The following is a 25,183-nucleotide window of genomic DNA, read 5'->3' as shown; positions in this document are numbered from 1 at the left end:
AAGCTGTAGGGGCTCAGGTAATCCTCGTGCTACAAATACACTTCTACTATATACCACACGTGTTTGGTGACCTAATGAGCATATCTTGTCGACTTACGAGCAATAAACCTTTCTGCCTCAACTAGTGGCTAGGCCCTCACTTTAAACATTCGCCAATTGGTCCGATCATAAATGTCGTTTCAAAATGGTAGTTTATAAATACTACGCTCGTGTGCATGTGGGGTTTAAAAGCTGAGTCGTAAAACGTTTTAAGTACTAAACGATGGGTTATCTTACATCTTGTTACGACCTTTTCAGCAAATAAACTGATAAATATTTTTTCTATACTAGATAGTAAACGTTGCGGAACAAGTTGGTCTATTTCGACAAATTGAAACTTTCGCTACGTTCACAGAAGCAACGCGATTTATAAAATGTAAAGTTATTCCGATTTAACATTAATTGGAAATACTTTAAATTTTCACTTTGGCTAAAATGACTTTGATTAAAAGACACAGCGGATATGGTTAAAAATTGAAAACTATTGCTGATATAGGCAATTCTTTTGTCTTCATCATCTGATTATCAGGCAGATTGATAATTTCAAAACCAACCTTCATTTGGAATTTTTTGAATATTTCTTGTCTTTGTGAAAAGTGTCATAAACTGTAGAAATACTGCTATAAGCCAAAATAGTTCAATTAAATTCGATTTATTTGCCCCTTAGTGGTTCAGCGGTAGCTCTGAAGGCTTATAACGTTAAAAACCGGAGTTTAATACCTGTGGTGGGCACAGCATAGATAACACATTGTGTAGCTTTGTACCAACAACGCTTAATAGAAAAAGAACTGTTGGTTTTACTTTACTTCAATTCATAGTGTAATTAGGTAAGGTGTAAACTGTAAGTTGCGTAAAAATTATAATCAATTAACATTCTAAATCAACATTAGCCCTATTGATTATCAGTCGGAGATACGGTTTTCAGAAAAATAGTGTCTACTCTAAGAAAAAATAAAACAAAAATGAACCTATCGTTTACAAAATTAAATAGATAAATGGAAAATATTTTGATATCCAAGCAAAACATTTACACGTTACTCTAAGAAAATCTTTTTTACGCTCATATCACACAAGTTGTTTTGTGGCCAGTAACAATGAACAAGTATAAATGGATTAAAGCCAACTAATTAGCTAGTAAAAAGTTGAATAACACAAATTTTAGATTATATAATAATATATATTTTCTGGAGCAGTATAATACAGCTTATCATACCGAGAAGAAATAGACACAAAACGCAAATCAACCGTAAATATTAACCTCAAAAGTACATTTAAAGTAATTGAAAAAGACAAGAGATAAAATGTTCGTGGTATTCGTACCTTATATATGCACGTACCTCGTACCTTTGGTATGGTTGTATATGGTCATTGAGGTGAACTGTTCTTCTTCATGCTTTCAGCTTGCTTAATCATCTTCGTTTCCTCATTATATATTTTGTTTAGTTCCAGCATAAGTGATTTAAACCGAACCTCGTCACCCTTTAAAATTATATGGAATTTCTTATTTTTCATAGTAAGTACACAGTATATACACAATAGAAGTAATATTACGTGCGTAATAAGCATAACGAAAACACGCCTAAAACATGTTTGTAAGAAAATGGTTTACATAAAATTATATATATGAACAAGTATTGTCACTCAGTTTTGCTCTGTTGTGTATTTACATTTAATGTTTTCAAGTTCACATGTAACAATGTAACATATAAATCGATGTGTATGATAAGAATATTCAATCCCCAAAAATATTTTGTTACTTTCTCATGTTTGAATCTTATATATGAACTAAAAATTCCTGAGAAAACTAGATTTCTGGACAGAATACGTGATGTTCTTCAGAAATTGCATAGTTTTGTTCTTGTATTATTGTTTAAAGCAAGTGACGTATCATATAATTATAAGATATTTTAGATGTTTCAAAAATATGTAATTTTTGCGTACCATGATATATACATCATATGCTATATTAGGCGCTATCTAAATAAAACAAAGAACATAGCAATCAATGTTCAAGTAATTTTTTACACCGTTGATGTACTTAAGTAGCTATGATATTCTTTATATGGTTGAATTTTGTCTTCGATATTTTTGGTGTATTTAAGTATAGTTTCAAAATATTTAAAATATTTAAGCAATTTAAGATATCTTTGATGTGCGTGCTTAAGTAGTTTTGATACCTTTGATGTGCGTGCTTAAGTAGTTTTGATACCTTTGATGTGGTTAAGTAGTTTTGATATCTTTGATGTAGTTAAGTAGTTTTGATATATTTGATGTGCTTAAGTAGTTTGATATATTTGATGTGCTTAAGTAGTTTGATATCTTTGATGTGCTTAAGTAGTTTTGATTTATTTTAAATAGTTTTGTAGGCCTTGGTACGTTTAAATGTATTATTTAAACGTATGTATTGTATTAATATAATTTATATTTAATATTCCGATTGTTTGTTTTCATACAATCAACCTTTACCTGTACAACTTGAGTATTTTGAAAGTTAGAAATGAAAAGTAAATTAGAAAACTGGCGACAGTTCAATTGGAAAATATTCTAGTGACATTAGTTTTGTGATAAATTACTCTTATAGAAAATCCTCAAAATTTAGAATAACATACAAAAATGGAGGCATACAACTGCAAAACTCCTTACGTACTGAAAACAGATCCCACAACTCTTAGAATGTTTAAGAAGTAAACGAGTTAAACGTCAATTCAGAAACAGAGAAAGAACCACAAGCAGAACAGTAAGAACGGAATCTCAGTTCTTTCATGGTTATCTGTTGGCTGTTGGGCTCTGCTTTTCAAATTAATATACAAAGCTTACTGCCTGATTGTTTCATTTATTTTAAAGAAAGGCGTATTTAAAAGTATTCTAATTTTTATTGTATTTCTGTACCTATAACACATAAATATATAATATATATATGTATATAATGTATATTATCTTGAGTTTGAAAGATACAGTTATTATAAAAAAAATTTTTTAGTAGAGATGAATAGCAGTTTAACATAAGTTGGTACCTAGAAATTTATATGCATGTTCAGGGAGTGTATGAAACGGATGTTGTATGTTCGTATAGGACATTCTATTTGTGATAAAGGGAAATCATGATTAGACATGAGAAAACCGGGGACTATAGAGTTTTTAAAAACATCTTAATATTTTGACAAAAAAATCATTCATTATTAAATTATTTATCATAAAATTGATTGAATTTAGCACAAAAAACGGATATTTTGATTTGTTAGTATGCTTAATTATTTACATGAGAAAAAAAAAAGTCGAACCCAAGAAAGTAAACGTTTGTGAAAACGTTTAAAAAATGTGAAACAGACAAGAACAATAAAGAGATGATTCAACAATAAAGATATGATTAATTTACGTATCAAAGAAGTTAGGGGCAAGTTACTTGGTTGAATAATGTTAAGGTAGACATAACATTTAGTGTTATGTATCAACCTGAACTTAATTTTGACTGTAAGAAGCCACTGCATCGAGACCGATTAACAACTGCACTAGCTGGAGTAAGGAGGTTTATTACGTCACCAGACAGTTGGTAGGAGGTCGTAATTTTTAAATTACGGCAATAATTCTGTAATAAAAAAATCCATGGAACGTTAGTTAAGTATAATCATCTCGACTCAGTTAGGCCTGTTTTATACCCGTCTTTGGTCGTTTTAGTGGTTATCATGCGTTTTATAAATAGCGTGCATTTCTTGTATAGATTATAAACTATATTATCAAGAATGTACGTGTCGACTCTATGTTAATATCACACACACAACTACCATTTAAATGTCAAATATTTCTCTCAACTAAAGAAACTGTTTAGCTAATAAAATTTGTTTATATTCCATTTTAAAGCCTCTAAACACCATATGCCATGACTTTTTCTCCCTCTGTTACATAACATAACAAGTATTATCAGACAGGAGTAATACAGCTGAGTTGTATAATACAGAAGATAAAGAGACCGATTTTAGTTATTAATTTTCATTTCATTTTATCCTAAAAGACATGTCATTTGTTCACGAAACAAAACAAAATAATTTTACTTTTTTTTTCTTCTTATCTCATCGCGGTCTTTTACATATCAGTAAAACTGATATTTTGATTAACTTCAAATGTGTATGTGAATTTGGAAAAAAAAATTCCGTTTGGCTAAAATTGGCGTTTCTGTTTAATTGCTTTCCATTTCCTATAAGAGGCAGTGTAAAAAAAAATAATTACTTTTAAATGTAAATGTTTCGGTTATTTTTTACGCAGCTGTGGATTGTATATATCTAAAATATCTCCAAACATAGATCAACGAAAACAAGGTTTTTTGTTTGGAAAGAACGAGCAGCGACGAAACAGAAAACAAGAATTTTGTTTTTAGATTCTCGCCGATGTTGATCACTGTAATTCTAACTAAATGTTTTGCGGCAATTTGTGCAGGGTATTACAGTACAAAAGTTACAGTTACCTAAAGCGTATCGAGTTGTTGAAGATCAGATTACACTGTGGACACAGAGTGTAATATTTATGTCAATTATTAACTTACTATAGACATAGCTTTTACTCACATGATCATCTTACATCTAGGCATATATCAACATAGACAACTACTGGTGACAGGAAATGTTGTCTTGTGACGACAGAACTACAAAATTTACAAAATCATAGTCGTACTTGCGTCTCCTTTATCATGTAATCTCAACATTTTGTGTAATTTACACAGATTATATAATCCTAACACGCACATTTTATTTTTGTAGTTTATTTGCATACTGTTATATAACACTTTAGGTATGGTGTAATAGACATATATAACTCATTTATTATTACACTTATGTAATAATATTATAAATTATGTTAATTATTCCACTGTCATGAGATACCTGTAATTAGCATATTTATTATTACACTGTCATTTAATGCCGATAATCATCATAGATCTATATGAGATATTTATAATTACAGTATCACAATCGCATTACAGATGAAGTTTATTATTATATGGTAATGTAATAATGTTATTATTGTATTGCAATGTAAAATGTTCTAAATCATCTTTATCATTATGTTTATTATTATATCGTCATGTAATAACACCAAATATGATGATTATCATTACATTGTTTGCAATACAACAATAACATTATTACATTTGTAATAATGTTCTAAATAATGTTTATCATTATGTTTATTATGATATCGTCATGTAATAACACTATATGTGATGTTTATTATTATATTGTAATGTAATAATGTTATAAATAATGTTTATTATTATATAGTCATGTAATAACACTATAAATGATGTTTAGTATTATATCATCATGTAATAACACTATATATGACGCTTGTTATTATATTGTAATGTAATAATGTTCTAAATAATGTTCATCATTATGTTTATTATTATATATTCATGTAATAACACTATATGTGATGTTTATTAGTATATTGTAATGTAATAATGTTATAAATAATGTTTATCATTATGTTTATTATTAATTCATCTTGAAATAACACTGTAGATGATGTTTATTATTATATCGTCATGTAACACTGTAAATGATGTTTAGTATTATATCATCATGTAACAGGGCAGAAATATTTTGGGAATTTCACATACTTTCATTACAAACTTTAGGAATTCCACTCCCTACCCCCTACCCTGCCCCCCCCCCGCGGTCATTCTCTGCATCTCTGTTATTTTTCTTGTAAAAACACTAATTAGCTCAACACTTACGTTATTTGTTATTCTAAACACTAATTAGTTCAACACTTACTTAATTAGCTCAGTATTTAGATTATTTGTTGTTCTAAACACTAATTAGATCAATACTTAATTTATTTGCTATTCTAAACATTAATTAGCTCAATACTCACATTATTTATTGTTCCAAACACTAATTAGCTCAATACTCACATTATTTATTATTCCAAACACTAATTAGCTCAATACTTACATTATTTATTATTCTAAACACTAATTAGCTCAATACTTAATTTATTTGTTATTCTAAACACTAATTAGCTCAATACTTACATTATTTGTTATTCCAAACACTAATTAGCTCAATACTCACATTATTCATTATTCCAAACACTAATTAGCTCAATACTTACATTATTTATTATTCCAAACACTAATTAGCTCAATACTTACATTATTTGTTATTCTAAACACTAATTAGATCAATACTTACATTATTTGTTATTCCAAACACTAATTAGCTCAATAATTACATTATTTGTTATTCCAAATACTAATTAGCTCAATACTTACATTATTTGTTATTCCAAATACTAATTAGCTCAATACTTACATTATTTGTTATTCCAAATACTAATTAGCTCAATACTTACATTATTTGTTATTCTATAACCGTTCTTTGAGTTTAAACCACCCCCTCCTTATGACACCCATCACGACTATAGTATCTGAACACCGTTTTACACAGGGGATGCCAACAAAACTTGAGGCACTTGTCTGCGAAAAGTGATCAAAACGGGATTCCATGGTTACCATTTTCTGTATTCCACCTTCGAGTTACTCAATATCTTTTTATTTCCATGTATTTCAGATTTAAAATAAAAATGGAATCCGATTTGAGAAAAAAATATTATATACTATGCAAATTATAAGAAAATGGGATTCAAATCAGTGGCTCTAGGATTCCACATATCATATCAGCGGGTGAACAACTATTACTACCCTGTCATTTAATAACATTACATATGATGTTTAGTATAATATGTATTGTCATTTAATAACATAACATATGATGTTTAGTATAATATATATTGTCATTTAATAACATTACATATGATGTTTAGTATAACATATTATCATTTAATAACATTACATATGATATTTATTATAATATATATTGTCATTTAATAACATTGCATATGATGTTTAGTACAATATATTATCATTTAATAACATTACATATGATATTTATTATAATATATATTGTCATGTAATAACTCTAAATAATATGTTTATAACCGTGGTCGCATATATTAACTGTCTAGATAATTTTTAATAATTAGAACTTTATACGTCCCCCGGTGGGAAAGCGATAAGTTTACGGACTTACAACGCTAAAATCCGGAGTTTGATTCCTCGCAGTAGACACAGCAGATAGCCTAATATGGCTTTGCTCTCAAACAAACAAATATAACTTTATGAAATAATAATTACAGTTATATGCGATCACAGCATATATTATTATATTCATATAAATTAGTTTTACCCGAGATTTATGTAATAACTACCTATATTATATTTACTTCTCTATTTAATCTAACAAATATGCATATAATGTTTGATCTTCCATTATCGGATAATATTGATATGTGAACTGTTCACCACAACATTCTCCTCAAGCCGTGCTTATTAGATTGATCAAATATTCTCCTGTTATAAGCTTTCATATCATAATTATCATTACATGTTATGCAGCTATCGTCTTATTTTCATGTAATCATTACATTAGTATATTATCCTCTTTGAACTGTTCGTGTTACAGTTATCGTGATTGTCGCATACAGCAACTATGAAATATGCCGTCTTTATCACTTTACTTGCATTTTATAGCTGTACATATGATGTTTATGTGTAGTGTCTCACCGAATTTGAACCTGTTATTTTACCATTATCCTCATATTGTAACTTTACATTCATGTTTAACATTATCATGCAATAATCATACGCATTGTATTACTTTTAACATTCTCATATAGAATATATATATATGAAATAAAGTAACAATAAATTTCATGTTTATAACTGCACTTTATAGTAGTATCTATACGTTCACGTTTATCATTACATTCTCGTGAAATAACTATGTAAACAGTAGTTCCTTAAACATTATCATATGATAATTATATATATATATATATATGATATCATATACATATTTGATGTTTGTTATTTTATTGTGACAGAGCAAATGTACGTTCACGTTTATCGTTACATTTCCTTTTAATTACTTTTCATAACCAGATAATACAGTTAATCTTGTTTGTAAAACTATATTTATTGGAATACAGGGTTATTTTTATATTAATTTTGTACCTTATGTCTAGTTATTACAAGTTTTAATGAATATAAACTCTTGGAGTGCAGTTTTCTTTTTTTCGTTGAATATAAATCATTGTGTCATAGGCTTTGGAGTAATTGGTAATTATATTTATTATCACACCGACTAAATATACACTGTTTTAATCGGCATTATTGTTACAATCTGATTTGTGTCCTATATGCAGCCTTTCTTACCAGTTAGGGGTGAAACTGCGTTAAATTATTATACACTTTGATACATTTTAGGCTTAGTGTGTTTGTGTTGGAAGTGTTTAATGTGTGTGGCGTGATTAAGTGTTGGAAGTATTTAATGTGTGTAGTATTATTTAGTGTTGCGTCTAGTAGTTGCAGTATCATTAAGAGTTTCAAGTGTCTAGTATGTACAGTGTCATTCAGTGTTTCAAGTGTCTAGTTTACACTATCATTAAGAGTTTCAAGTGTCTAGTTTGCAGTATCATTAAGAGTTTCAAGTGCCTAGTTTACAGTATCATTAAGAGTTTCAAGTGTCTAGTATGTGCAGTGTCATTCAGTTTTACAAGTGTCTAGTTTACAGTATCATTAAGAGTTTCAAGTGTCTAGTATGTGCAGTGCCATTCAGTTTTACAATTGCCTAGTGTTCGTGTAATATCAGTCAGTGCTGTAAGTGTTTAGTGTGTGTAATACCATTCTATAATGTAAGTGTCTAGTGTACGTAGTAGCATCGTTAATTATTCTGTGTTCAGTGTTTTGAGTACTAGTAACTTGTTTTGTAACAAATATCAGTCTGAGATACTGTTTAACACATTTCTCTAACCCGAGAATTATTAACAATAAACATACACCATGATACTATTTTATTAGCTGAACATCCGCCATTCCACGACACAAAGTTTATTAAATTTTACGGTTTTCTTAGAGATGTCTTCTTTGCTTGAAACGTATCGTGCTAATTCACTTGGATGTAGGATCTTGGATCTCAGTAGGCCCTGTTGAAAGGTTGGTTGGTTACTGTGATTAGATGGAAGCATATCGATCAAGTCGCCAAATTTTCACATCATGCATGTGTTAACAGTCTACATGTCCAATACAACAGCTCTAGCTGCAAGGTTTTTCATACAAATAGAGCAAGACGGCGTCGTGAGCATAGAAGCAGAGCTTTCTAGGCGTTAATTAAGTTGGGAAAGAAAATGATGTATCAAGAATAAATTACCTTCATGCCGATGAAAATAATAACAAAAAAATACAGCGAAAACCTAGTATTAAGCCTAGATTTATAATAAAAAAGCGTTCGCGAAAATGTAATGTGTTTTCCAATTCGAATAATGAATGGTTTTAACATGTACTAGAAATCCTATTGCGCTTGCGGCGATTCTGCAACACATTAAAGAATGGTTTCTAATCATTAGTCAGGATATCTAAAGTATAATGACATCGCAGCAGTAGTCTTAAAGACGGACAAGCAAACCACAAATGAAAATTTGGATTGGTTCTTGTCCAGGCACGTGACGATTTCCAGTTCCAGCCCATGAATTGTGACGATCAAAAAATCAAAACAATTACATGAACAGCTATAACCAAAGATATCCTGTGGAGACAAAGACCGTGAACAGGTAGGTGACACTGGAATTTGGTTTTCATGAGAGCATCTTAAACAGATTGCGTTCTGTTCAAATAGCTTCTGTGCACTTCATTCAGCTGATTTATGGCCAATTAATGATCCTCCGTTAAGCCTTAAACTATGGCGTTATATCGGTTTTTCGAGTGCTTTATTCTGTGAGGTATTATCGAGTTCTTCTACATTGATATTGGTACTAAACGTCAGTCTCCGCAGTCGAAACACGTGTCGCGCTCGTAAATAAGATTTAAATGTATGATCAGGTTTACAACGTGCTAACATATACTCTCAGAAGACAAGCATTGCATGACAAAAATGATCACGTGAATCAAGTCTCCAAGGAGGTCTTGTATCATGGTTTGAGAGAGTAAAATCGTCTCTCTCTTATGTAGATGTCGCATCTATTTCTTGAGCCACGTGGATCGGAAGCATCTTCCGTTGTCGCGGTTACAATTCCCTGCCCGGTGACCTCATAATGATGTCACACTACACGTGCTAGCAGGTCGAAATTTAAAGCCTGTTGTAAAACTTGGTTCGTTGTAAACCAGTTGGGGCTGGATCTAAGTTTACTACACATCCCTGATCTCGACTGGCAGTTGAAATCGCTTGTTGTTTGTATTACAGCCCAACAGATGCTGATTGATTAGCTTCATGATGGAAAACATATGACACCATCTTTTCGTGGAGAAGCAACATTCTAAAAACAACAACAACAACAAAAAACGCGTCACTTGTTTTAACATCAAGCCACTTTAAAACCATTGTAAAACGGTTTTTAGGACCACAAATAGTGACAATAAACATGGCTATTTTAACTAGTTAAACCAGCTGCTGAGCATAACTTTCAACTGTTTGAAGCAGACAAAGTGAAATGATCACGAAAACACTTGTTAAGACGTCTTCTTGTTCTGCTTAAAACTTAACTCCATACAAATATACAGTTAGGTATGAGTATTCCAGAGATGGGTAAATAATGACATCAATCATTACTACGTGTCTACGTTAGTATATCTAATATTGCTTTGATGAGTTCTTCTTTTAGATTCTATTTAATGGATATACTTATATAACATTATTTTCGATTTCTCATTGTTTTATTTTTTCATTTTATTTCATGCATAACCTGAGCTCTTACAACCTTTATATGTAGAAATCATTTTATTTTATGAAGTTTTGTATTTGATCTGTTCCTATTTCTGCGACTGCTTTAATTCGATGTATTTTATAAATACATCTATATACAATAGTAGTCACAACTCGAAATGCTCATACAGCCCCTAATTAATATTTCAATATTTGTATATGTGTGTGTGTGTGTCATAATTCATCTATTGTCTACTTCAGAAAACATGTCTTCTAATACTAGTTAGTTTACTCAAATATATCACAGAAATAAACAATGTTAACTTTATTTTTTTAAGAATTATACAACGATAATTTTGTAAGCAACTTTGAGTGATAAAATGGTACAGTGTGCAAATGATCTACTTGGCGTGTAGATTGTTTTATGTCATATATTTGTGGTTTTACACATACAGGCTGGGCAGGGTACTTTTGTAGAATGATTATTCGTTCCTTCATTATTCTTTTTATAAGTAAAACCACTAGATCAATTTTACTTCTTTATATTCACGATTTTTAAAATTAACTGTTGCTATCGGTGTTTGATTATCGAATTAAACCAGTCAGATATTCATATTTTTATTATTATGCTGTATAGCTATTCTTTTAATTATTTATACATATAAACTGAAAAAAACTAAATAATTAAACGCATGTATAATGAAGAACTTCCTACGATATCGTGTATTTTTCTTTAGATAAGAAAGGACATCTATGATTTGTCGAAACTACTATAACAAAAAATCTTCAGCAGGGGTGTATCAACGAACGCTTGCTTGATATCTGTAATCAGTAGTGCGAGAGAAAATTACCTGCAATTTTGGTGTCATTGCAAGAGCCCTGTCATTGGTGGGAGACCGAGAGAGGTCTTATCGGGACCTTCAGTACTTTTGCATGCAAAACCACTGTCTAAAATGCAAATAGTAACAAAGATTTGCTTTATGCTTGACAAACACCCCTTTATTATGTAGCTGAAAACATGATCATCTCTGGTCTACCTGCCAATGGCGTAAGACTGCATACTCCTGACGTGACTGTACTGTAATCTCTTAGAAAGTGTTTCTTTTGGAGAGCTGGCTCCATGCGCATTTCATTCCTACGCCTTACATCAATAATCTACCCGCTGTAATTTGGCATGAACAAAAAATAAAACAGGACTGATCACAGAGGCGTGAGCATCTGTAACCAATCACAGGCTCGTGGAACCTGACGGGTAACAGAAGAATCGTGGCAATTTTTATGGGGATTTCTGAAGTACGTTTAGAAAATCATGGGTCAGATTCATCTTGTAATGCCAATCTGTACGATGCATGAGAATTCTGACCACAAAGTGAGCCACTAGAGTGTGTTGAGATAAGGTCTTGCCTGACTGTAGCCTGCGAAGTACGACAAGTGTAGTCTACCACTAGAGTAGTGAGTTACTTTATTGGTGGTTTGATTTATTATTGTTCAAATGAATTTTTAATTTAATTTTTATAGATCAGCTATCATCAGTTCAAATGCAGATATCTTTATTATACAGTTTTATGCCTCACATAAAATAATTTAGAAAAATACTATTAAAATTCAAACAGAATTAAACTGTTTGAAGTAAAAAAAAAACTTGATATTAAGTTAACATGTGGTTGAGCTTTGAAGAATGTATATGATTTTATTAGCACGTTTGTCCCTACAGATGTATCTGCTATACTGATATCATTGTAGTTCAAAATTACAACCCAGTTAGTAAAGTGTGCAACACAATGTTGATACTTTTCAACACAAACTCAACGTTAATTGGCTGCGTGTTATACTTTTAAACGTCAAACTTTATGTTAATTGACTGTGTGCAACGAAGATTAGCAACTTAGATAATACACCAACATGACAAATGGGGAGATTTTCTGAAATAATTAAACTATATCATTTGGGTTTATTTTTCGTATTATAAAACTCATTCCTTGAATAATGTGTTGTTTGCATAAAGGTTAAAAATGTACAAACTTAGCTGTAAATGATTACTGCATATATAACCAATCTTTGTAGGCAAAAATAAATTTTGAAAAAGACTTATTGCGCTCTAAATTTCTTAACCTTATCTTTTTTTCTCAGGTTGGTAATAGGTTTGACTATTGAATTAAGTTCCACTTTTTAGAGTATCTGCGTAGTGCACCTTCTGCTTAACGTAGCACGCAATTTTACCTTGCTTTGCGTGAGAAGCGGCAATCCCCGGGCCAGTGGTGAAGGAACTCCACGATATCCTACTGAATTAAATTTATGTCTTTTCCAACACCCCTGGGCAATATTTTATTACTTTCTTCGCAGGAAAGTATCAAATATTATAAATGGTCAAATTTAGAAACAAACATCTTTGAGAAGGCTCAGTAGTATGCTATAGGCTTTAAGAAATAAAAGTAAAATAATGATAATGTTAAGCGGTTTTAGCAAAGTTGGTAATTGTGGTTAGTATTAAATTCATTGTCCACTGAATTAGTATTCTTCACGTAATGGTAAATGAATTGCTAGAAACTAAGTGTTAAAAATATTTACTGTCTTCCACTCATCTCATGGCAACCTTTGGTCACTCCCCACTGGTCAGCCATGTCCTCGTCTATTAGTCAGTTTTAAAAAAACTGTGTTATTTGACAAACGACTCTGATATCATAAGTCTTGCTTTACACATGTTGTCTTAATTTCGACTATATACTTTATTCAACGTCTGTTTAATTTGTGTCACGTTCCTACTCTTTTTCAGGGGTGGATAGCTGGAGAACTCCCATTGGTTGTCCTGTACAAGAAACACCAAATCCAAACTCATCACGCTTGCGCAGACATCTCAAACTACAGGACTTTCTCGTTTAGTGTGATTCTGCATCTAACTAGCCACAAATCATCAGAGCATGAACTCATATTTTACAAACTCGTACCTCACTGACTTACGAACTGGCGACCACTACAACAGCCAGCCAGTACACACCCAGCCTAACGGTGAGTCGTGTGAACAGGCTGCACGTCAGTACTTGGCTCATGCACAATACGGCTCGTCCCCTACCCAGGGAGCAGGTACTTATCCACGCTTCCCTCCTTATGACCGTTTGGAAATTCGACCGATCACCTCATCTCCAAATTCTCCCAGTCCTCCTGGAACTTATTATGGGAACCACTGTGGTCAACAACCACCCGGACCACCGGTTCTTCCCCATCCACCTCAACCGGCTCATCAACCACCTCACCCTCATGGACCGTTAACGCACCCAAATGCTTATGTCCCTCAACAAGATGGACAGAACTGTAGAGGGTCACCTAACGACACTGGACCTCAACACCAAAACATGACTCAGTATCCAAGCTGTAAGATGCAACAACAGCTTCATCATGACCCGAACGGCGTGCCCAGGCCCGTATCATCCGAGTGTCCCACCAACATGCACCAGCAGCCCTGCCAGAGTCCTCTTCATTCTGGCCCCCCTCAGCAACATATGTACTCACCACCGGCGAATAACCCTCCCAACGCTCTTTCCCCTACAAGCCAGCCTCCGTCATCCGGGGCTCTCCCAAGCCCCCTCTACCCCTGGATGAGAAGTCAGTTTGGTAGGTACCGATCAATAGATTGATTTCCTATACTCGTTTTTGATCGACCATGATACCACCCAGTTTCTCTGTACGCTACGTGTAGGTGTGGTGGGTGGAATGTAAAAGTGAACGCCCATTAGCTGTTGTTTCCTGGTGTGCTTTTTCCCATACTGTGCCGACAAGGGAGAAAGTGTGGCAGCTGTCATTAAACGTAGATTACAGGAAAGGGTGAAATTTAATGGACCTGATTTATCTCTTTCCAACAAAACACAGAGGTTTTATGACTCAGTAAAAAGCATTAACACACACTTACATAAGCGACAATTCTCAGAAATTCAAATTGTGAAAATAGGAACAGGATAGTTTCATAAAACATCAACAACGGTAAAACAACTTTGAAAAGTTCGCAACTAGGCTACCATTCAAATAGAAACAACTGTGTTTTATAAACATTTAAAACCGATAACATTAAACTTACCGAGATCATAGTTTCTATGAAGATGTACATGTAACAAGATCATGTTTTATCATCTCTGATTTAACAAACAAAAGAAGAGTAGCCATACACGTTTAACAATATAAAAATATATGCTGAAATTAAAAATCAAAAAGTAATTAATTTTGAAAAAATACAAACCTAACCCGTGTTACTTATATATTTTAATAAACTAATAATGTATTCACACCACCGTTAATAACATATTATCAAACCATCCTTTAACGTTTGTCATTCATAAACACCATATTCTCTTAAATTAAGAGAAAATTAAATTATTTTACATTATTATCATATATAAAGAATATTAAAATATAAGTAATGTTTAGTAGATAATACATATTTTCCTGATATTTCTGAATAGAAAAACAACAACAAAAAATACAAACTAACAACGGGTTTCAAACAGTTGGACATCTATCTGTGAGAGCAAGAGGTATTAAGGACGTTACATTTCATAAGCCATTATTCGGCAACTTGTTAAATCTGAAACATAAAGTATACATTTTTCAAAAGGTTTAGTTTGTAGCAGATTAACATATGTTCATAGAGAGGTACGTATTGCGTATGTGTGCATGTACGTTTGATATGCATCCTAATAATTTCTTTAACTGCTGATATATTTTTTTATTTCTTAAGCCTTTTCGTAAGACTCGCCTAAAATACACAGCTGTGCATGTGTCTCTTAAAGTAGGTAGAAGTTATAAAAATATGTACATTGGTAACTGCTAACAAAAGTGAAACTCCAACATTCAAATACTCTATGTTCCCACTATTCTATATTGAATCAACTTATCTTGAGAAGGTAATGTAATTAATATTCAAGACACATGCTATGATCACTTTAAAAATAAAATAATTTCACTCCGTTAGGCTTAAGTTATACAGTTCGACTTAACTTCACCAGTGAAATTTATGATGGTTAAAGTGAAGCAATTCAAATAGTTTTACACAAACACACAAAAGTTATTATCTAAATTCTCATTAGTATCTGTGCATTTTGGTTTTTGATAAAAATGATAAATATTTTAACAAAAGTTCATAATCTTTTCTACCAAGTATCTTCCCCACAGCAGCTACAGAAAAAATGTAATATTGTAATAATCATGTTTGTTGTCTTAGATGAATATATTCTCAAGTTTACCATCAACGAACTGAGGACGTTTCTGTATTCAAATTTATCGAGAAATATAATAAAACTCAGTATTTCGTGTAAATTTATCATAAAGCAAATGTATTTTACTGTATGTAAGAACATATTTGTTTCAGTAAAACTGATAACATTATTTTCTTAAAAATATTACCACAAAACATATATTGAAAGTAATAAACATACGATTTAGAGATGTTTTCTATCAGCTTACAGAAGACTCTGGGTTTATTTACAGTGCAGCGAGTTATTGGCACCGCAGCACTGATGAGCAATTGTGCTTTGTTTTCAAACAACAATTTCAAAGTGAACATTTTGTTTAAAGCAGAAATACAGCTGCTGTTCTCTTTATAATAACTTCTATTTTAGCTTATGAATTTTAGGCATATATATATATAAGAGTGTATATAGCTATTTCCACATATAATTAGATTGTTGCTAGGCTTAATAATTACGTTACTTGGACGGTTTATGTCGCATAATTTAACGAATTCTAACTTTACTTTGGTAAATTGAAACTAAAACATTAGGCCTATATATATGTATAAGTATGTGTAAAGCTATTTCCTGATAAAATTAGGTTGTTGCCTAGGCTTAATACTTACGTTACGTTGGTGTAGCATAAGTTAACGAATTCTAACTTTACTTGGTAAATTGAAACTATAATATTAGGCCTATATATATATATATAAGTGTGTGCATAGCTATTTCCAAATAAAATTAGGTTGTTGCCTAGGCTTAAGTTAACGAATTCTAACTTTACTTGGTAAATTGAAACTATAACAATCTGTTTTTATGTGTCACGAGAGTTTTATGTGATCTTTGAATGAAATACTTTCTATTCTGTTCCCATGTAGTTGTGGAAGTTAAGATTGATGCTGTTTAACATAAAACCAACACAAGCCATGCCATGCTCTATAACAGAATTCAGACTTATACGTAGTTATTTGTGAGTTTCTTCTAGCAATACATGAAGGTCAGTTAACCATAAATGGATAGTGTTTTTAGATTGTAACAGAGAATTATTGGTTTTGAAGAAATAATAGTTGAAAAGCTAAGTTTTACAAATTCGGTATTATATTTTCGCTGTTTAAAAAAATATAAACCTTACTTTATAAAGTTTGAGCGTTTGTTATTGCAACGTATTTCTAATCCACAAAAATATATTAATTTTGTCATTGTAATTTTACTAAATCATTACTCAACACCCAATATTTCAATAAGCGTTTAAGAAATGAACATAAATTAAGCTATTATATCTATATTTGTTTATGATTTGGTTAGGCCTGTGGTGTTAAATACACGAAATATTCTACTTATAAAATACGTTTGTTAAATTTATGTTCAATAGATGTTACCATGTTAAGACTTTCTTGGCATAAAACAAATTTAGTTTTTAGCTTCATAATTTAAGTGTATATATATTCAAAACATCTTAAAGCGAAATAAAACTATCATTGAAGTAAAATTTACTTATACCTACTTTCTCTGAACTTTATCCTTAACATAAGTTGTTATAAATACGTTTATCCTTAAGTTGTTTTTTTTATTTTCTCCTGTTTTAGTCAGGTTTTTTATACTAAACTTTCTACGACAAAAGCAGTTCTTATTGTCTACTTACTTTCGTTTTGAAGTTTATGTACAGCATGTGTCATTATTCTATACTTTCTATCAAGAAAATACTCCTTGCCTCCTTACTTTTTCTACGTTTGTGTAAAAGGTGTGCTAATTATTACACCAAATTTTGTATCCACTCAACACATGCATAATAATTATTGTTTCTTTACCTATGTTAAATTTACGTACAACACGTGGCTTTCGTTAAGTTTGTACAAAACACGTGTTGGTTATGACACCAGACTATATATCCACATACACACACACACACACACATGAAATGTTATTATTGCCTCTTTACATTTGTTAAATGTGAATACAACATACGCTTTTTACACCAACATTTGTATCCAGAAAAAAAATGTCATTTTACCTCTTATTTTTTGTCAACTTTATACAAAACTTTCTACACCAAAGCTACTAATATTCTTCCTTATTTTTCCTAATCCTATATATTGTATGTAGTTTTTGTTAAGTTTCTGTGGAATATGTGTCAACGATTACATTAAACTTTGTATCCAACTTGCACAAAAATCACTTAGTTTTGTTAAGTTAATTTACAAAATATCTTATTGTTTCTTTCACAAAAGTCTTTCTATCTATAAAAAAAATATTTTTAATTAACGTCTCCCTCCCCACTTTTAATAAATCTACACGCTATATGTGTTACTTTATTTCCTAAGTTTTTACACTCAAATTTCTACACCAAAAATGCTTATGGCCATCTTAGTTTTTAAGTTTACGTATACATAATATAATATGTTAAGCTTATTTTTTACACCAAATTTTCTATCCACAAATATGTTTACTTCTGGTCTCTTAGTTGTTGATTAGCATACGTATTGAATTAGTTTTAAACGGGTTGTTATAATACTACTTCTGAAAACGGTACATATTTAAATACTGCCCACGTCTGTAATTATAATTTTATTTTGAAGAACGAAATTTGCATATGGTATGCTTTATAATCGGTTAACAGCTTTTTTTTTTTATTTTCTTTAAAAGTAGAAAATTTAGTTTGCTTTAAACTTTGTAGAATGGACGGCAACTGCCTGTTCTAGAGACACAAGTGTAGTCTCTACAATTGTTTCTCTACAACAGGCACTTGCTGTCCATTCTACAAAGTTTAATCATGAATACTCTGCCTAAACAATCTATCAAATAATTTAGTTTGCTTGTTTCATTAGTATATTTGCGCACTGTCCACCTCGGGGAATTGAGCACCAAATTTTAACGTTGTAAGCCCACCCACCGGGGGACATTAGAACTAACATCTAGCCTACTACATGTGTGTATTAAAATTCTGAATTATGTTGCTAGATGTAGTTATATTTAGGTTTTAGGCAGGCCTGTGTTACTTGATCATAAAAATAGACATACAGTTCTTGTTGTCTGAGCTGATATTTTATGTTGTTCTTTTTAATTATACTATAGAAATTATTGATGAAACTATCTGTAAGCACCAAAATACGGTAACCTGCACTGAATGCATACCACATTTGCATTTATATAATGATCTGTTAGTGTTTTGTGTCAAGTTACCAAATAAAGTTCAAAGCTGTTATAAATTATAATGGAGTAAGTCAGATAAATTTAATTCGCCATTATTTTGTAAATTCATATATTAAAAGGTGTATATTTAGCTTGTTACGTCATTGATTCCATATGTGGATCTAATCTGTTATGGCGCCGATTCCTTTTGCAGAACTAACTTGTTATAGTATCGATTTTATATGTGGATCTAACTTGTTATGTCATCAATTCGGTATATTTCATGCGAAATAACAATTTCCATCGAGTCTGTTATACCTTATTAAAATCAAGAATAAATGTATATACTTAAATTATAATACCACTGATAACTATCAAGCTGAAGGTTTTTATTTGATTTCTGTTAATTACGGGGAGTTCAAATTTAGAGGCACACATAACGACATTTTAGGCCTAGTGGCTCACAATACTTCGCTAGCTTCCGATAATGAAAACCGCTCTAGCTTCCAAGAAGTTGAAAAATATGTTTATGCAGTTTGGCGTTATTTAGATATCAAACAATCCCGTAAAACTTAAGCAAATATGTTGTTTGAAGTTAGTGAGGTAACAGACAACTATTAACATAGCTAAACTAAGCCTATTTCAGGTGTTTTAGAAATTAATGTCATCTAAGACTGAAGTTTAAAGCAAACTCCCCTTGGTATTGTTTGTCTTACTATTCAATGCACTCCCCCATGGTATTATTTATGATCTATTACTATTCTATACAATTCAATTGGTATTGTTATTTTGTATTATTTTTTTATGCACTCCTCTTAGTATTTTGTGTGTTATTACTTTTCTACGCACTCTCCCTTGGTATGTTGTTTTCGGTTACATTTTTATGTACGTAATGTGACCCTACTGAGTGACAAGTTTGTTCAGTTTTGTTAAATTTTGTACATCTATTCACGAACCCAGAATCTTGCCTTCAAAATTACCTTAATGCAGATAATGACTTCATTGCAAAATTTTCACTTTCCGTACTTACTTCCATTATCACGATGATTTAATAAACATCACCTCAAAACCCAGGATTATAAAACAAGTTGTAATATATTACTGTAATCAAACTCTTGAATACTTGGACTTAAGAATACCTTTGATTAGAATAAAGCAAAAGTCTAAATAAAATGTGAAAGAGGCATTTAAGCTAATAAAGTGTATGTATATAAAATAGCCATAAGTTATATCTATATATCTGCTATTCAGGTGTATTTATGTTTGTAAAAACAGTGTTGAAACATCCTGTTGACTACTTAGCGTGAACAACAGCTGTTGCCATTCTTATTGTTTTCGCGGGGACATTAATATACTATACTTGGTTTATTAGCAATTAGTTCCAATGAGAAGGAGGATTATTTAAACGTTCTGAATTTAATATTCAATTAAAATGAAAAATGTAAATAATAAGTTGAATTTAAACGTTTTTTAAATCAAATATATTAAACATTAGATTTATACTAGTTCGAAGTACTGTTATATAAGTATGATATCTTCTGGTTATTTTGCTTTTCATGTTTCAAAACTATATAAATATGACGCAATGTTTGTCAGAATGTATGTCTAACAGAATTAGCGTGTGAGTCATTTCAATCCAATTAACATATATTTAAGAGTTGTTTTGATATGTAGTTGATTTTAGTATCTAAAATGCTATCACCCAAAGTGAAATAAAATATTTTACTTTTTTTTACATGTTTAACATTATAGACTCTCAATAGCAAACCTTATCAATTTGTTCAAGTAAAAAAAATATTTTAATTACTACCATAAAAATTCAATACTATAAAAGGTCACTTTCAGGATGTGCAAGAGCATAAGAGATATGTGAGGTACAAGTACTTTATCAAAAAGAGAGAAAAAAACCGAGTGAGTTATGTGTTTTAGCTTTTATTCACCACAACAAGGGACTGCATTATACCGCAACAACCACTGTCATCGAGCGTGCACGTGGTGATCTATGGAAATGATCTTTTTTTTCTCTCTGCTGTAACATGAATAGTTGTATCCTATTCCGTGCATGTAATTACATAGAGCAGACTTCACGCTACAGAGAGATTCCAACCACGTGCCAAAATGCTCTGTTTCAGTGGTTCATATTTTATGATACGCACGTCGGCCATTGATAATTTCTGATGAGCTGACTCTCTGAAAGGATTGTGGGTATGATGTCATTATGACGTTTCAAAAAAAAAAATGTGCAAGTTGTCGCTCCATCTCTTGGTAAATATAGAAACGATAAGTATATGTACAGGACAAGCTCATATTGGACCTGTCATGGACTGGTGGTTAGGACGCTCGACTCACAGTCAGCGAGTCGCGGGTTCGAATTCACATCGCCAAAACATTTTCGCTCGTGGGGTCAATCTTTGTGACTATTCGATGATAAAAGAGTTGTCTGACTTCCCTCTAGTCTATCATTGGTAAATTGGGGACGGTAAGCGCAGATGATCCTCGAGTAGCTTTGCGCGAAATTCCAAATAAACCAAGCGTATATTAATATTCTGGTATGAATTCGGTTGTGTGGTGTACTTGTTAGAATGTCACACAAAATGTGGTTTTGTATACTTTAAAACGAATGTACACAAACTCGTCTCTCAACGAAGTTATTTGATAAAATAATTAAACTATTCTGTGAAATAGAGTTTGTGGTTTACTGCTAATATCAGTTTTAAAATAATGTCTCTAAATATAATGTAATGGACAGTTTTAGATTAACTAAATAATACTTTTTACTTCCTTAAAAATTTTAACCATATTTTATTTTTTTGCAGTTTAAGATAAGTGATTTTCTTAATAATTTGGAATAATGAAATACATCCGCCCTTTATGTTGCGTTTGAATACCACCCCTGGGAGTTACATTGGCTTTCCCACACGCCATCATGGCCGCCAAGTAAACACGGGGAGGAGGGGGGGGGGAGCTGGCTAGATCGATCGCTTTCTAATTCCTATGCAAGGCATGCTACCAACTATCACTCCGCCTTTATCGCTCGATTGGCGATTCTGGTGAAGGGCGTTCACTAAAGAAAATAATGGAGGCGGTACTTTAGAGCTGGCACTTCTTCGTGTGGGGGGGAATATGATTTGTTGGAAAGATACTTTTGTTACACAAATCCAAGACACTTTTAACACTCCCCTAACTAATTCTAAATGTAGAGCTCCAGGAGATTCTTTAAGCCAATAAACAGGCTTCGCAATCTATTATGCCTGCTTCATTATTTAAAGTTCAAGAAAACACGCCTCCCTTGTATTAGTTTGAATACAGAAAACACAGTGTTTTTTTATATTTTATGCAATAAATGTTTAGGGCTGGAAAGGAAAACTAATAAATTACACTCTAACAAGATGAAAGAAGTTTTTTTTTTATAAGTACTTACCCCCCTCACGCAACAAAAGATAATAAAATATACCATGCTCGTCTACTCGGTTTAGAAGTGTAGTTCTTACTGCACAAAATAGTTAGGAAAGTTTCAGCGTTTACGAATGTAAATGCTGCAGTGGTTAGTGGAAGACTGTTACTGTCATATGCTGTATTTTTCCTCGTGTCTACTATTCAAGTCTCTTATGATGAAAAATGTTGCAGTGAGGTATGATTGACGATTTATTTATTTAGCATAGTTTTTATTATATTATTTTGTATGTTGTACAGTTGAATACCACATATGAGTTTCAAAGTTTATATCTCCGCAATGTATGCACCCATTTATTTTATTTGTGTAATTCTGTTTTTACGATCTTCTCCTCTCAAAAAGAAAAAAATAATAATAATCGGGCGTGATTGGTCCTGCCATCTACAGGCAAAACATTTTCTTCCTAAATTGTTAGTGATATATATATATATAGTTAGATATAAACCAGTATTATAATTATATACAAATGTATGTTCACGAATACGTTTTCTGTGGTTAGAAATATGATAAGAGTAGCAAAAAAAAAAAAAATTATATTAACCTCCAGACACTGAAACACCTCATTCAATTATCTGAAAACCAATTAAATAGCATAAGCGAAATACCACATATCAGTTGGTGTCGCCCTCTATAGTGAAGTTTTTGTCAGTGTTTCATGCTTCTTTTTCGCTCGAAATTTTTATTCTTTTAATTTTTCATCACAATTAACATTATTTACATTTTAAATGTTTCGTGTATGTACTTAACAATTGACATATCTTCCAATGTTAGTCTACAAATTCATGTATTTTGTTAATCATTTTATTAAAACAGAAGTTATAGCGTTTCACTTTTTCTAACGAATTATCGGAAACTATATATTATACTATGTATCAGAAACAAAAAACGCGAATACAAAATACACTCCAAACGTGTAAAGACATATTGTTTAAAACTACATTTCAATTTTAATATTATACTATGTATCAAAAACGCGAAAATAAAATACACGCCAAACGTGTAAAGACGTATTGTTTAAAACTAAATTTCAATTTCTATACTTCCTATTTACTTGAAGTTTTTACAGTTTCATTATTGTTACGATAAAGTTTGCGTCTTAACCTAATTTTTTGTTAATATACAGAAACTAGCCTATTAATTGAATATGTTATATGCTAACAGTAAGGCGTATATATAATTGAAATATTACATGCAGGATATGATATATTCTATAAACATATACATGTTAGGAAACGTGGGCATATTACATAGAGAGAGGGGAAGGGGATAGCGAAATACATCAACATTGCTATGCCATTTGCACACCGAAGACACACAATCAAAATCACTAGAGCACATAATACAGAAGACAGAGAATCAAACAAAACTGGAACACGTTCGCTCTTGTTCATCGAGCAGAGTGTAACCAGGTTTTATTTGATTGTGTTTTTCCGCAACTTTTCTTATTTTCAGCATGGTGGTTGAAACTTAATGTGTTTCTTTCCTTGTCTAAACTAACCTTGTTTTCGTTTTTAAAATCTCGTTAATTTCCTCCTTATTTTAACATTAAACCAATTACTAATTTCTCAAAGTCTTCTGTAAGTCTTTTTATTAAAATTTTATAGCTAAACTGCGCTTAATTTTTCGAAAACACTAAACAAAATTACTGTATCAACAAGGGAGAGGTTTCCAAATTCACGTTACTATATTATTATTTTCGCATTTCTTATATGTAAAATTCAAATATATTTGAAGCTTAGTGAATCATAACAATACGGTATTATACATAAATTACTAGAATATGGTGTTTCTATATCGTTAGCTATAGTTCGCATAGGACCAGGACGTCGACTATTATAAAATTTTGATCCAAGAATAGAAATAGCCTTTATCGTGGTCGTACATGTTGTTGATCACATCTGTAACGTGACTAATGTCACTTGGCAGTGTACATTTGCAAATAATAATGATGGAACAATGTGTTCTGAGAAGTAAAATAAAAAGTTTTGCAAAGTCGCGACATATGGATTAAACTACGTTTGTGTATTTATTCTTTCCAGTTGCAGTGGGTATTTTTAAAATAATTTTCATTAACATGGCTATACCTTCCAGTTCTACTCCACCTACTGGCCATACTTTCCAATTCTACTCCACTTGGTGGTTAGGGCGCTCGACTCGCAATCTGAGAGTCACGGGTTCGAATCCCCGTCCCACCAAACATGCTCGCCCTTTCAGCCGTGGGGGGGGTTATAATGTGACGGTCAATCCCACTATTCGTTGGTGGTGATGACTAGCTGCCTTCCCTCTAGTCTTACACTTCTAAATTATGGACGGCTAGCGCAGATAGCCTTCGTGTAGCTTTGCGCGAAATTCAGAAACAAACAAACAAACAATCTACTCCACTTATTCCACGATGCGCAGCTAACAAAGTGTCGCTAGCTTCTTCAAATTTCCCCTAGCGGCAAGATTGCAGGCTTACAACGTTAAAAACCGGGTTTTGATACCCGTGGTGGACAGAGAGCAGATAGCCCATAGTGTAACTACAAACAATATTCTAGTTTCCGTAGTTTTATTAATTGCTGTGTTCATAGTTCTGTTTTATTTGTGTTTAT

General features: G+C 31.8%; 1 protein-coding gene across 2 annotated transcripts in view; it reads left to right on the top strand.

Annotated features, from left to right (window-relative positions):
- LOC106478133 (homeobox protein Hox-B7-B-like) overlaps window positions 1-25,183 on the top strand; it is a 186,914-nt gene that overhangs the window by 51,106 nt on the left and 110,625 nt on the right. For both annotated transcript variants that reach the window (XM_022381664.1, XM_013938648.2), the window contains one exon: window positions 13,567-14,402. In XM_022381664.1, the coding sequence (XP_022237372.1) occupies window positions 13,712-14,402 (691 nt within the window). In that variant the 5' untranslated portion in view covers window positions 13,567-13,711. The remainder of the gene's footprint in view (window positions 1-13,566; window positions 14,403-25,183) is intronic.

Source organism: Limulus polyphemus, unplaced genomic scaffold, assembly GCF_000517525.1.
Source record: "Limulus polyphemus unplaced genomic scaffold, Limulus_polyphemus-2.1.2 Scaffold183, whole genome shotgun sequence".
Lineage (NCBI taxonomy): Eukaryota > Metazoa > Arthropoda > Merostomata > Xiphosura > Limulidae > Limulus > Limulus polyphemus.
Note: the sequence above shows the minus strand (reverse complement) of the source record. Positions and strands in the feature narration are given on the sequence as shown.